The sequence below is a fragment of the Bufo gargarizans genome, chromosome 9 (genome assembly GCF_014858855.1).
Source record: "Bufo gargarizans isolate SCDJY-AF-19 chromosome 9, ASM1485885v1, whole genome shotgun sequence".
Classification (NCBI taxonomy): Eukaryota; Metazoa; Chordata; class Amphibia; order Anura; family Bufonidae; genus Bufo; species Bufo gargarizans.
The window spans coordinates 119,639,795-119,652,657 of record NC_058088.1 but is presented as its reverse complement, the minus strand read 5'-3'; the positions used below and the strand labels follow the sequence as shown (position 1 = coordinate 119,652,657).

General features: G+C 41.6%; 1 protein-coding gene across 1 annotated transcript; it reads left to right on the top strand.

Moving 5' to 3' along the window:
* The first annotated feature begins 292 nt into the window (after nt 1-292).
* Nucleotides 293-10,074, top strand: LOC122919806 (transforming growth factor beta activator LRRC32-like). The gene is made up of 2 exons (XM_044268996.1): nt 293-412; nt 7,488-10,074. Exons 1-2 carry the CDS (start codon nt 293-295, stop codon nt 9,456-9,458), a joined length of 2,091 nt encoding a protein of 696 aa, XP_044124931.1. The 3' UTR covers nt 9,459-10,074.
* Nucleotides 10,075-12,863: the final 2,789 nt, after the last annotated feature.

The window sequence follows — 12,863 nt, the reverse complement described above, 5'->3', positions numbered from 1 at the left end:
GTTAAACAAGGGGAAGCTGCAGTTCAAGCTTTCGATTCAGCTGACCTATTGCCCAGCGATCCAATGTTCCTTTATTTTGGTTTTAGTATGAATTTGTAGGTTAGTTTTACAATTTTCTTCCTTCTGCTTTTTAAAAGTATTAAAGTGTAAAACTTTCACAGAATAGAAAAAATATTTTCTTGAGAAAAACTAATAGTGATTATCTTCTCTATGCTGATGCGTCCAAACATGTTTCCTTCCTGTAACAAATGGCCATAAATAGAAGAGTTCAGTCCGGTATTTAGACAGAATAATGGTGCTCTCCAGTGCTGCAGGAGAGATGCTAAGATGTGGTTTATGGCTGATCAACATTTTTGTTACAGTGCTCTTTTGGAAAATAGCCAGTACTGATCCTGCCCAAATGTGTTACCAGGTATGTGTCTTAAATGAGATTGTGGCATTAGATGGGACACACGCAGTTTTACAACTCTGACTTATTGATAGAATTTTATATTTTTTTAAGTCCCTTCATATTCTGTTATGAACTCTGTTAGGTTACGTTGTATTGAACTAATGGAGTTCAAAGCAGTAAGAGTGGGGGCCCATTGAGAGAGAGCATATTCCAGGTTGCCCACTTCAGAAGAATATTTCCTAAATGTTTTGTAAAAGTGGATTTGCACCAAAATTTGTGACTTTTCTATGCCAGTAAACTGGAATAGCATTATGATACATTCTCCCCACAAAGATTTGATATCACCCATTCAATGAATAGAGGGAAATTTGCAGTGAATCTATAGCACAATCCACCTAAAAGAACCACATTGGAAGGGGATAGGAAAGTGTGTACTTTGTGTACAATGCATGGGGGACCCTTGGCTAAAGTTTGCTGTTGGGGCGATATAACTCTAGTTTACGCCACTGACTTCTTTACTAAGTTGGTGCAGGTTTTTTATATGTATGAAACATAGTTGTAATGTAGGTCAATGTTTGAGTTGCTGTATATTTAATAACAAGAATGGGATCAGATACCATCTCATGTAGTAAATTAAGCTTTTTTGCATGTAATGGGATTCATTCTGACAGTAAGGCTACATTCACACAACCGTATCGGTTTTGTGGTCTGCAAATCTCAGACCTGTAAAATGTGGATATCAGCTGTGTGCATCCCGCACTTTTAGCGGGTTCCACTGTCAAAATAACTCTACCATTGTCCGCAAAAAAAAGATATGACATGTTCTATATTTGCAGCAAAGTTGCATGGCTGTGGATCAAACTTGGACTCAAAATTCAGTCATGTGAATGAAGCCTCAATATATTCACATGCGACGGCTATGTACATAAACCCTGGGGATTGTTCATGCGATGATGACAACTTGAAGTCTTATAGCAACTAGACCAAACTTAGGAAAATATCACTGTGTTATAGGGTACCTACATATAGCATGTGTCACTATTAGTCAGCTCTTGATGGCTATTTAAAGAAGTGGTTATTTCTTTTGAAAAAGGAAATGTGTATGGATGTGATATTTCACAGCAATGGCCATGCAACTTAATCTCCATCTAAAGGGGAGGACTGCTGTATAGTTTTGTCTTTTTTCCTTAAACGGGTTGTCTCACTTCAGCAAGTGGCATTTAAAGGGGTTTTGCCATCTCAGACAATGGGGGCATTGACCCGCACCTATAATGAGAACAGAGCGGGGAAATGAACAGAGGGTGCACTTCCTTCAATTCATTTCTATGGGGGCCACTGAGCCAGCGTGCGGCTATTTCCGTCTGCCCCATAGAAATGAATGGGAGCAGGGGCCGCGCTTGCGCGGTGCACTCCGATTCACTTCTATGGGAGCAGCGCTTGGTGGTGGACGGACCCCTCCAGCCACAGCTCTCCCTGCTCTGTTCTCGCTGTAGGTGTGGGTCCCAGAGGTGGGACCCACACCCATCAGACAATGGGGGCATATACTAGCGATATGCTCCCATTGTATGTGATGGGAATACCTCTTTAACATGTAGACAAAGTTAATACAAGGCACTTACTAATCAGAGGTGTAGTTAGGCTTTCCAGCACCTGGGGCAAGGGTTCAGCATTGTACCCCCAGCTGTTGCCACTCAAATTTACAAAAAGAACGTAAACTTCAGCATAGCGGGCCGTGGCAATTTTCCTTTTACTCAAAACTTTTAAAGTCCCACTTAGCTAATAAAATGTATCATAGGGTATATGGCGGTAGCAATAAACCTTGCGATAAATGAAAGAACCAACTGGTCATACTGCATCCAGGGTGTCACTGGCGTGTCTGCGTGATGTCTGTTGAATCCGGAACAAGGTCCCTGTGGTGGTAGAGCAATAAGAATAATCACATAATGAAGGGATGATGTATAGAAAATGCCAGAAACACCACGATTTTTACTTAGTTAGTATCACAAGTCTTTATTAGATCTGCGGTTGTATTAGTAACGTTTCGGCCGCTACAGGCCTTTATCAAACTACAACAGAAATAGAAACAATAAATTAAATAACATGGTTCTGTTAGGTATACACTGGCAGGAGTAAGCACGATTTGTACATAGATATGATTTATGTATGGTCATGGTTAGTCACATAATGAAATGCTTTTGATCCATCATACATTAGTGGTGCACAGAAAAACCTAAAAAAACATCAAAACCACGTCAAAATAACAATATAAATAGACTTCAACTGATATTCAACTCAATTTATATCTTCCGGTCCACTGGATCACAAGGTCACATTACAGAGGTAGGGTCTGTTCTACAGGTGAAACTCGAAAAATTAGAATATTGAAAAGTCCATTTATTTCAGTAATGCAAATTAAAAGGAATTGCATTAATGCAGCTTAATATTAGAATTTTGTGAAAAGGTTCAATATTCTAGGCTCAAAGTGTCACACTGTAGTCAGCTAACTAATCCATATCTCCTGAGCAAAGGGGACCTGAGATTGTGACTTTGGGGTTTTATAAGCTGTAAGCCATAATCATCTAAATTATAACAAATAAAGGCCTGAAATATCTCGCTTTCCATGTAATGAGTCTCCCATATGTTAGTTTCACCTTTAAGTTGCATTACTGAAATAAACTTTGCACGATATTCAAATTTTTAGAGTTTCACCTGTATATACTGTAAGGGATCGCCTCTTATTCGGGGGTCATTCTTACAATGATCTTCATAACCACTGGGTTTTAGGTCCAAATGGCATAAAAAAATAAATAAAAAAAAACCTGCCCGTCTGGGCTCTACCTAAACATAATAAACATCGTATCCCTAACTCAGCTATACGATAGCGTTCCCACATGGAACCAGGTGCGGCTTACCCCAGACATACAGTCCACCAGCCCTCAGGCTGTAACAAATGCAGTACCTTTGGAGGGGGTTGTGGTCTAGCAGTCCTCCTTACTCTGAACTTTCAATGCTTGTTCCCGGGTATCGCTGAGTCCCCCAAAGTCCAGGCTATTGCATAGCCTCGTGGCCCCTCAGCCTTGCCTAGCTGAGACCACACTGACAGAGCCTCACCAGGCCTCTGTCTGCACACTCTCCAGAGTGAGACACACCCAAGATCCAGTAGCAGGATTAAATAGGATCCCTGGACATGAGCATGCCCTAAGTCCCGGACTGGAACCTGGGGAAACAACACTTCAATGTTCACATTGCCACAAATCCCCCCCCCCCCCTCTCTGTTCAAACCTGTGGGGGTGAACACATGTACCAACTGGATGCTTGTGACAGGGCATCCGCATTTTCTTGCCATCGCCTGGCTCAACCTTACCCCTGGAAGATGTGGTCAGCGTCAGAGGCTTCCCTTTATTTTGACCACAACCCTACATGCATTAAAGCAACTGCCATGTGATTGGTTGACTAGATAATCGCTTTAATGAGAAATAGAACAGGTGTTCCTAATAATTCTTTAGGTGTGTGTGTATATATTGTAGGGGATTAGCTCTTTTCCAGGGGTTGCAATCACACACTTCACAGACACCAGGATTTAGGGGCCAAACTGTTCTTTATTGTGGCACACGGCATAAAGAAAGACACAAAGCCAAAATAAAATACCTTGCCCGTCTGGGCCCTATCTAAACACATAGGTTTCCCTGACTCACCTAAAGCGTACCACAGTTCACACCTGTGATGAGATGCGGCTTTCCCAGCCCAACCTCCAGCAGCCACCAGGCTGCTCCCACACCAGGGTCTCTTGTGGGATAGTGGTCTCTCAGCCCTCCTGGCTCAGACCACACAGAGCCACTCCAGCCTTCTGTGTGCAAGTCCCCACCCCCTCTCACTCTGAGGATTCCTTTATCCCCAGGTGATTACTGCACCTGGTCTTTCTTCAGGCCTGGCGATTCTGGGGGAAGACACAGCAAATCATGCCATATATCTCCCCTAACGACCATGAGGCCTGTCACTGCCTCACAAGATATATATATATACACACACACATCAGTCTACACCAATGGGGGTAAAGCAAGGGTTAACAAAAACAGACAAGTACTGCTGTTTAGGATATAGTAACATAGCAAAATGTAGAGGTAAAGTAGGGGTTAAAAGAAACTAGCAAAAGGTTACATAATGTCTGTACTTCTGGAGTTTTCCATACATTATCAGATGGGGTGGGAACCCGATTCCCAGAAAACGAAACAATACAGTGAAGCAGGATGCGACTAAGCAATCTTTCAATAATGAAGGAATAGTGACTGTCCATGTTAAATACCTCAGAGGGGGCGCTATGCTGGCCTTGTAGGACTGAGTTGTTCCAATGTATAAAAGGATAATTAGGGCACTTCCATTTAGTGCTACCACACAGTACTAATGCCCACATGGTGTCCCCTCACAGTAGTTATGCCCACATTGTGCCTCCTTCACAGTAGTTATGCCCACACTGTGTCCCCTCACTGTAGTAATATACACATTGTGCCCGCTCACTGCAGTTTTGCCCACATGATGTCTCCTCACAGTTGTTATGCCCACCTTGTTGCCCCTTGACAATAGTTATGCCTCCTTTGTGCCCCTTCACAGTAGTTAACCCATATTGTGGGCTCCTTGCTTCACCATGTTAACGAACTGCCCGATGGTTGCACCCCCCCCCCCCCAGGCTCTGGGCCCAGGTTAGGGTACACACCTGTACTAATGTACTGTGATTGTCCATATTGCCTCCTTTGCTGGCTTGATTCATTTTTCCAGCACCTTAAATACTTCCCTAATATAAATGTAGATGTAGTTAGGGACCTAACTACATAGATGAAGCACACAGGAATCGAGAGCAAGTCCAAAGCTCCTAGTCGCACGTGTCATGGGCTCTATAATGTTTTATCCACAAATACAGTAAGGGACTCAGAGACTCATTGCTACGTCAAAGGGAATATAGGATAGAGAGGTATTTTATCCAGTCCTGTTTCCCCTATACACTTCTCGTTTCCTTGGTTATGACCACCCTGCAATCCAGCAGCGGTGGCCGTGCTTGCACACTATAGGAAAAAGTACAGGTCTCTCTAATGGTACAGACTGCGGGAGTGTGTATAGGCTGGCAGTTTTTCTAATGTGTGCAAGCATGGCGACTGGATTGCAGAGTGGTCGTAAGCCCTGTATATGAGCAGTGTACAATGAGATGGAAAAATGAATCAATCAGCAAAAGGAAACAATATTGACAATCACGATACATTAGTAAGTGCCTTGTATTCATTTTGCCCACATGATAAATGCTGATAACTGATGTGAGACAAATCCTTTAAGCAAACAAAATCCAGAGTTTATATGGCTAAATGTCATCTGCAAACATACATAGGCATAAAATGACCAAAAAAGTCCATAACAAAAATAATATCAGTGTGCAATTTTAGTCGGAGGTGAAGTTATATGTAGCTTCTAGACCCCACTGCAAAAAATTTAGGAGGGCCACCAACTATCACTCTTTGATTATAGTATTAGTCCTCTCATATAAAGGAATCAGTTAGGCCCCCACAAGATCCAGAGCCCAGGTGTGACCACAACCTCTTTACCCCCTGTAGTCGCACTCCTGGTTTTATTGTTGAACTGAATTTTTTTATTATTATTGCAATTTATTCTGTTCATTTGCACTGTTATTGCAAAGCCTTGGAATTTGACAAGGGAATATAGCCAAACTGAGACAGCTGTTTTGGGGTGCTTGCCCCTCGCCAGTACGGAGTAGGATTCTGGCTGGATGGGTGTGATGCCTTACATGCGGCTTAGGCAGGGTGCTGAATCTCCTTCAGTACCTTGACCGTATTGTTTTGCACTTGAGTTCCTCCAGTAAACAAGCACACTGGTTTACTGCAAACTGTGACTCTCTAAACGTATTTCCCATTAGGGTGCACCATGCCTAACCTTTCCCTCTGGAGAGCAGTAACACGTACTTGACCTCAATGGTCTGTGGGGTATCCAGCATAGCTTTTTGACTATCAAATTTGGGACATTTAAGCCAACCAACAAATAGTTAGGCTTTTATACTCACATTCTACTCACAATTATTTATTAATCTCTGCCTATTTTTGGTACTAGCAACGTGCCCAGACTGGTCTTATTACATTTATTTATTAGTAGGGGGGTGGGGGGGGGGGGGTCACCTTGTTATATAGAACTCAAAGGTTTCCTTTTATTAAATATGCATTCAAATTTATATCGTCACTGATGGAGATGAGCAAATCTCCTGACATTCATTTCAGTTCCCATTATATTGATTCAGCCGTCAAAATCTATTAAAGGGGTTATTTCACTTCAGCGGCATTTATCATATAGACAAAGTTAAAGAGGACCTGTCACCCCTCCTGACATGCCTGTTTTAATAGCTTCATGCATTCCCCATATAATAACAATTCTGGAACATCTATTCGTATGGCTCTGTTGTGCCATTCCTTTATTATGTCTACTAGAAGTTATGAATGAATTGCTAGCAGTCTGCAGTAAGGGTACAGAGGGGTGTTAACCAGTTGGGAGGAGGGGGTGTACCTGCACAGTCTGACAATGGCAGCAATGATTGTATTCAGTGAGTCTGTGCAGGTACATACCCACAGCTGGTTCCTGCCCCTCTGTACCCTTACTGCAGACTGCTAGCAATTCATTCATAACTTGTAGTAGAAATAATAAAGGAATGGCGTAACATAGAGCCATAAGAATAGATGCTCCAGAATTGTTATTACATGGGCTATGCATTAAGCTATTAAACAGGCATGTCAGGAGTGGTGAAAGATCCTCTTTAACATAAAGCACTTACTAACAACCAGATTTTTCACCAAGTTATTGCTATTCTAGTAAATAGAAGAAGCTTGAAGAGGACACAGTGCTCGCATGAGTGCCACAGCCCCTTCAAATAGCTGATCAGCGGCTGATACCTGGAGTTGAACTCCCACTGTTCTGATATTGATGACCTGTCCTGAGGATAAGTCATCAATATCTGTAGTCTGGTCAAGCCTTGGTAATCCTCATATTCCTGACAGACCTGATTTTTCTGTTATATGGTTTTAATTCTAAAGTGTTTTCTTTTTCCTAGCATCTTTCAGAAATGAAATGCCAACATCTTGCCATGCACTCTGTGCCAAGGGGCCTGCCAGACGATCTGAAGACGCTAGATCTATCTCATAACCTTATTCAAGAGCTAACGAATATATCTATGCCAAACATGCACAAGCTTGAGAATTTCAGCATTGAACATAATCGCCTGGAAACCATTGAAAACAGAGCACTAGATGCTTTATTACAAATTCAGTCCCTTAACTTTGCCTCAAACAGATTGCACAAGCATTATTTATCTAACAAAGGAGTTTTCGACAGTTTGCATGGTCTAAAAAGATTAAATCTGGCAAATAATAACTTGGATAGTGATATGGTGTACTGCTATCTGTCAAACATTACTTCACTAGTTAATCTGGATTTGTCAAGGAATAATATTGCAAGCCTGTTCTCTGGAATGTTTGATGGGGTTCCACGGCTGACAGAGTTGGATCTCTCCAACAATTACATAGCAGACATAGAGAAAGGTACATTTGACTCACTGCAGTATCTCAGAGCTCTAAACCTTGCTGTGAATGCAATAGGTTGTATTTCAAGCTTTGATCTCCCTCAGCTACATCGGCTGAACCTAAGTTCAAATTCCCTTAAGTTCTTTCTTAGCCGAAATTCCCTTAAATTCTACCAGTTAAGGAACCTAGACTTAAGTGGAAATAAACTAGTGAGCTTTCCAATTTTGCCCAAATTCAACATGGTGCAACATCTAAATCTCTCAAGAAATATTATCAATGAGCTATTCCCTTTATCAAATGAAACAGAAAAAAACTTTAAAATGACCTCCTGGTATCAAACCATTTCTGATCTGGATCTTCCCAGTTATACAGAAAATATAATTTCGCATTTAACAAATATAGTCGATTTAAATCTTAGTTGCAACCAACTGACCTCATTTCCTTGGCAATTTCTATCATATGCCAGCTCACTTCAAAATTTAAACTTGGCTGAGAACTGTCTACATAACATGACAGATATTTCCTTCCCTGAGATGTCACTTCAGAAAAAAAGAAATAGGATTACATCTCTTCGGTCTTTGAGGATGCTAGATATTCATGGAAATTCTATTAGTTACATTCCACAAGGATTGTTTGATTTTCTGCCTGAAATTGAGCAAATTAATCTTAAAAACAATGACATTACATTTTGTCCTCCTAATAAAACAGACAATTCCACACAAAAATTCTGCACTACGTTCTCTGGGGCACATCAGCTTCAATATTTAAATTTGCAAAACAACAGCATTAAGGACCTTCCACCAGATGTATTTGAACGCACATCTTTATATTCTCTGGATCTGTCAGACAATATAGGGTTAAATATTCATGAAGGCTCTTTAGCCGAGGTTCAGACACTCCAAATCATGTCACTCAAAAGAAACTCAATGAATGACTTGCAGACAAACCTTCCCTGTCTAAAGTGGCTGAAAACACTGGATTTGTCCAGTAATAGACTTACTGTGATTCCAGTCAATCTACAATGTTCTGCAATAGAGAGTCTGAGTCTTCAGAATAATGCTATACGTCTCCTGGATAAAAGGACAGTTTATACCTGGATGGACAGTCTAAAATGGGTGTTTATAAGTGGCAACCCCTTTGACTGCTGCTCCCTTAGATGGTTAGATCCTTTGCTGGTTTCTAAAATCAATATTCCAGATCTTGAAAGCACACATTGCTTCTATGCATATAGTAACACAAGTGTTCCTGTCAATAACACTAATGTCCAGGGCCAATATTGTCAACAACCCACAACACAAAGACTCCTTACAACTGTCATCATTTTAATAGTATTTCTCCTTCTCTCTATATTTTGTGTTCTTACATTAGGTAATCAAATGATTTGTTTTTCAAGAATATTTAGGAGTAACAAAGTAGCATCTGAAATTCCTAGATGGATTCAGACAATAAAAATTGAAGGAAAGCAAGTATGCTTCAGTGTCACTAGTAAAGGAACAAGTTGACTAAATACAACCACATTCTAGACTAGAAGTCAAGGACAGGATCATTTAGCAAGCCATACACATTAGACAGTTGTTGGCCACCAGCTCGGCGCAGGCAGAGGGAATATCAGATTACCCTGGCAGCATTTATTTCCTATAGGATTACAGATCTGTCAATCCAATTTGCCCACTCTTCGCCCACCCCTGCCCCATGAGAGAAATGAAATTGTCCCATACATATAAGTCAGTAATCCGATCCTGACTAAATCAGTGCATTATGGCAAATATATGCCGGGTAGTCCAGATCACTAGAACTTTTGCCATAGCATACTTACACCCCTTCTGTATTCTTTACTTTTGCATATACAGTGGTAAATATTTATTTAAGCCTAAAAAAAAACAACATAAATTAGGTGTATAAAAATAATAGCAAAGAAACCTGCATTATTCACAAAAAAGTGCAAAAATTCATATTACAAGTCAGATAAATAAAAAAAAGTGTTAGCTGCTAAACTAATGCATGCTAAAAACGGCTAACTGTGCTTGTCCTGAAGACCAAAATGACCCTGTTCGAATCCAGTTAATATCAATGCCCAGCTTTGTACACTAATCAAAAAATTAAGGGAACACTTAAGCATCACAGTATAACCCCAAGTTACTTAAAGGGAACCTGTCACCGAGATTTTGTGTATAGAGCTGAGGACATGGGTTGCTAGATGGTCGCTAGCACATCCGCAATACCCAGTCCCCATAGCTCTGTGTGCTTTTAGTGTGTAAAAAAAACGATTTGATACATATGCAAATTAACCTGAGATGAGTCCTGTCCCTGACTCATCTCACATACAGGACTCATATCAGGTTAATTTGCATATGTATCAAATCGTTTTTTTTACACACTAAAAGCACACAGAGCTATGGGGACTGGGTATTGCGAATGTGCTAGCGGCCATCTAGCAACCCATGTCCTCAGCTCTATACACAAAATCCCGGTGACAGGTTCCCTTTAAGCTTCAGGAATATCAATCTGTCTAGTTAGGGTACTTTCCCACTTGCGGCAGGACAGATCCGACAGGCTGTTCACCCTGTCGGATCCGTCCTTCCGCTATTTCGCCGTGCCGCCGGACCGCCGCTCCGTCCCCATGGACTATAATGGGGACGGGGCGGCACTCCGGCGCAGTACGGCAGTGCACGGGGAAAGGCCGCCGGACTAAAAGTCCTGCATGTCCGACTTTTCAGTCCGGCGGCTTCTGACCGCGAACTGCCGTACTGCGCCAGAGCGCCGCCCTGTCCCCATTATAGTCAATGGGGACGGAGCGGCGGTCCAGCGGCACGGCGAAATAGTGGAAGGACAGATCCGACAGGGTGAACAACCTGTCGGATCCGTCCTGCTGCAAGTGTGAAAGTACCCTTAGGCGGCATAAGTGACTGTGAATCAATTTCGACCACTTTGGTGGCAACAGGTGTACTGGAGAAGCAACAGAAGGCAACCCCCAAAAAGGGAATGGTTTTGCAGGGAATGGTTGCAGGCAATTACTCTCTCGTTATCCCACTTTATATTTCTCTAGTTTTGCATCTTGCTATAGTCCTTGTCACTACTAGTAGCATGAGAGAATACCTGCAGTCCAATCATGTTGGACATGTAGTCCTTGTCCAGGATGTCACATCTATACGTGCAATTAAAAGAAGGCTTGCTGTATCTCCCAGGACAGCTGCAAGAGCATGGAGATGATACCAGGAAATGGGCCATGTTGAGGAAGAGTTGAGATGCATGCATATACAGACGTGGACAAAATTGTTGGTACCCTTTGGTCAATGAAAGAAAAAGTCACAATGGTCACAGAAATAACTTTAATCTGACAAAAGTAATAATAAATTAAAATTCTATAAATGTTAACCAATGAAAGTCAGACATTGTTTTTCAACCATGCTTCAACAGAATTATGTAAAAAAATAAACTCATGAAACAGGCATGGACAAAAATGATGGTACCCCTAGAAAACACAGAACATAATGTGACCAAAGGGACATGTTAATTCAAGGTGTGTCCACTAATTAGCATCACAGGTGTCTACAACCTTGTAATCAGCCATTGGGCCTATATATATGGCTCCAGGTAATCACTGTGTTGTTTGGTGATATGGTGTGTACCACACTCGACATGGACCAGAGGAAGCAAAGGAAAGAGCTGTCTCAAGAGATCAGAAAGAAAATTATAGACAAGCATGTTAAAGGTAAAGGCTATAAGACCATCTCCAAGCAACTAGATGTTCCTGTGAGTACAGTTGCACATATTATTCATAAGTTTAAGATCCATGGGACTGTAGCCAACCTCCCTGGACGTGGCCGCAGGAGGAAAATTGATGACAAATCTAAGAGACGGATAATCCGAATGGTAACAAAAGAGCCTAGAAAGACTTCTAAAGAGATTCAAGGTGAACTTCATGCTCAAGGAACATCAGTGTCAGATCGCACCATCCGTCGTTGTTTGAGCCAAAGTGGACTACATGGGAGACGACCAAGGAGGACACAATTGTTGAAAACGAATCATAAAAAAGCAAGACTGGAATATGCCAAACTACATGTTGACAAGCCACAAAGCTTCTGGGAGAATGTCCTGTGGACAGATGAGACAAAAATCGAAGTTTTTGCCAAGGCACATCAGCTGTATGTTCACAGACGAAAAAATGAAGCATATCAAGAAAAGAACACTGTCCCTACTGTGAAACATGGAGGAGGCTCTGTTATGTTCTGGGGCTGCTTTGCTGCGTCTGGCACAGGGTGTCTTGAATCTGTGCAGGGTACAATGAAATCTCAAGACTATCAAGGAATTCTAGAGAGAAATGTACTAGCCAGTGTCAGAAAGCTTGGTCTCAGTCGCAGGTCATGGGTCTTGCAACAGGACAATGACCCAAAACACACCGCTAAAAACACCCAAGAATGGCTAAGAGGAAAAAATTGGACTATTCTAAAGTGGCCTTCTATGAGCCCTGACCTCAATCCTATTGAGCATCTTTGGAAGGAGCTGAAACATGCAGTCTGGAAAAGGCACCCTTCAAACCGGACACAACTGGAGCAGTTTGCTCATGAGGAGTGGGCCAAAATACCTGCTGAGAGGTGCAGATGTCTCATTGACAGTTACAGGAAGCGTTTGATTGCAGTGATTGCCTCAAAAGGTTGCGCAACAAAATATTAAGTTAGGGGTACCATCATTTTTGTCCATGCCTGTTTCATGAGTTTATTTTTTTACATAATTCTGTTGAAGCATGGTTGAAAAACAATGTCTGACTTTCATTGGTTAACATTTATAGAATTTTAATTTATTATTACTTTTGTCAGATTAAAGTTATTTCTGTGACCATTGTGACTTTTTCTTTCATTGACCAAAGGGTACCAACAATTTTGTCCACGTCTGTATATATACATACA

What these genes read in the sequence shown, in the direction of transcription:
- LOC122919806 (XM_044268996.1), top strand. Translation starts at nt 293, where the DNA reads ATGGTGCTCTCCAGTGCTGCAGGAGAGATGCTAAGATGTGGTTTATGG. An exon ending in CTGCCCAAATGTGTTACCAG is followed by an intron (nt 413 to 7,487) that starts GTATGTGTCTTA and finishes TCTTTTTCCTAG; the next exon opens with CATCTTTCAGAAATGAAATG.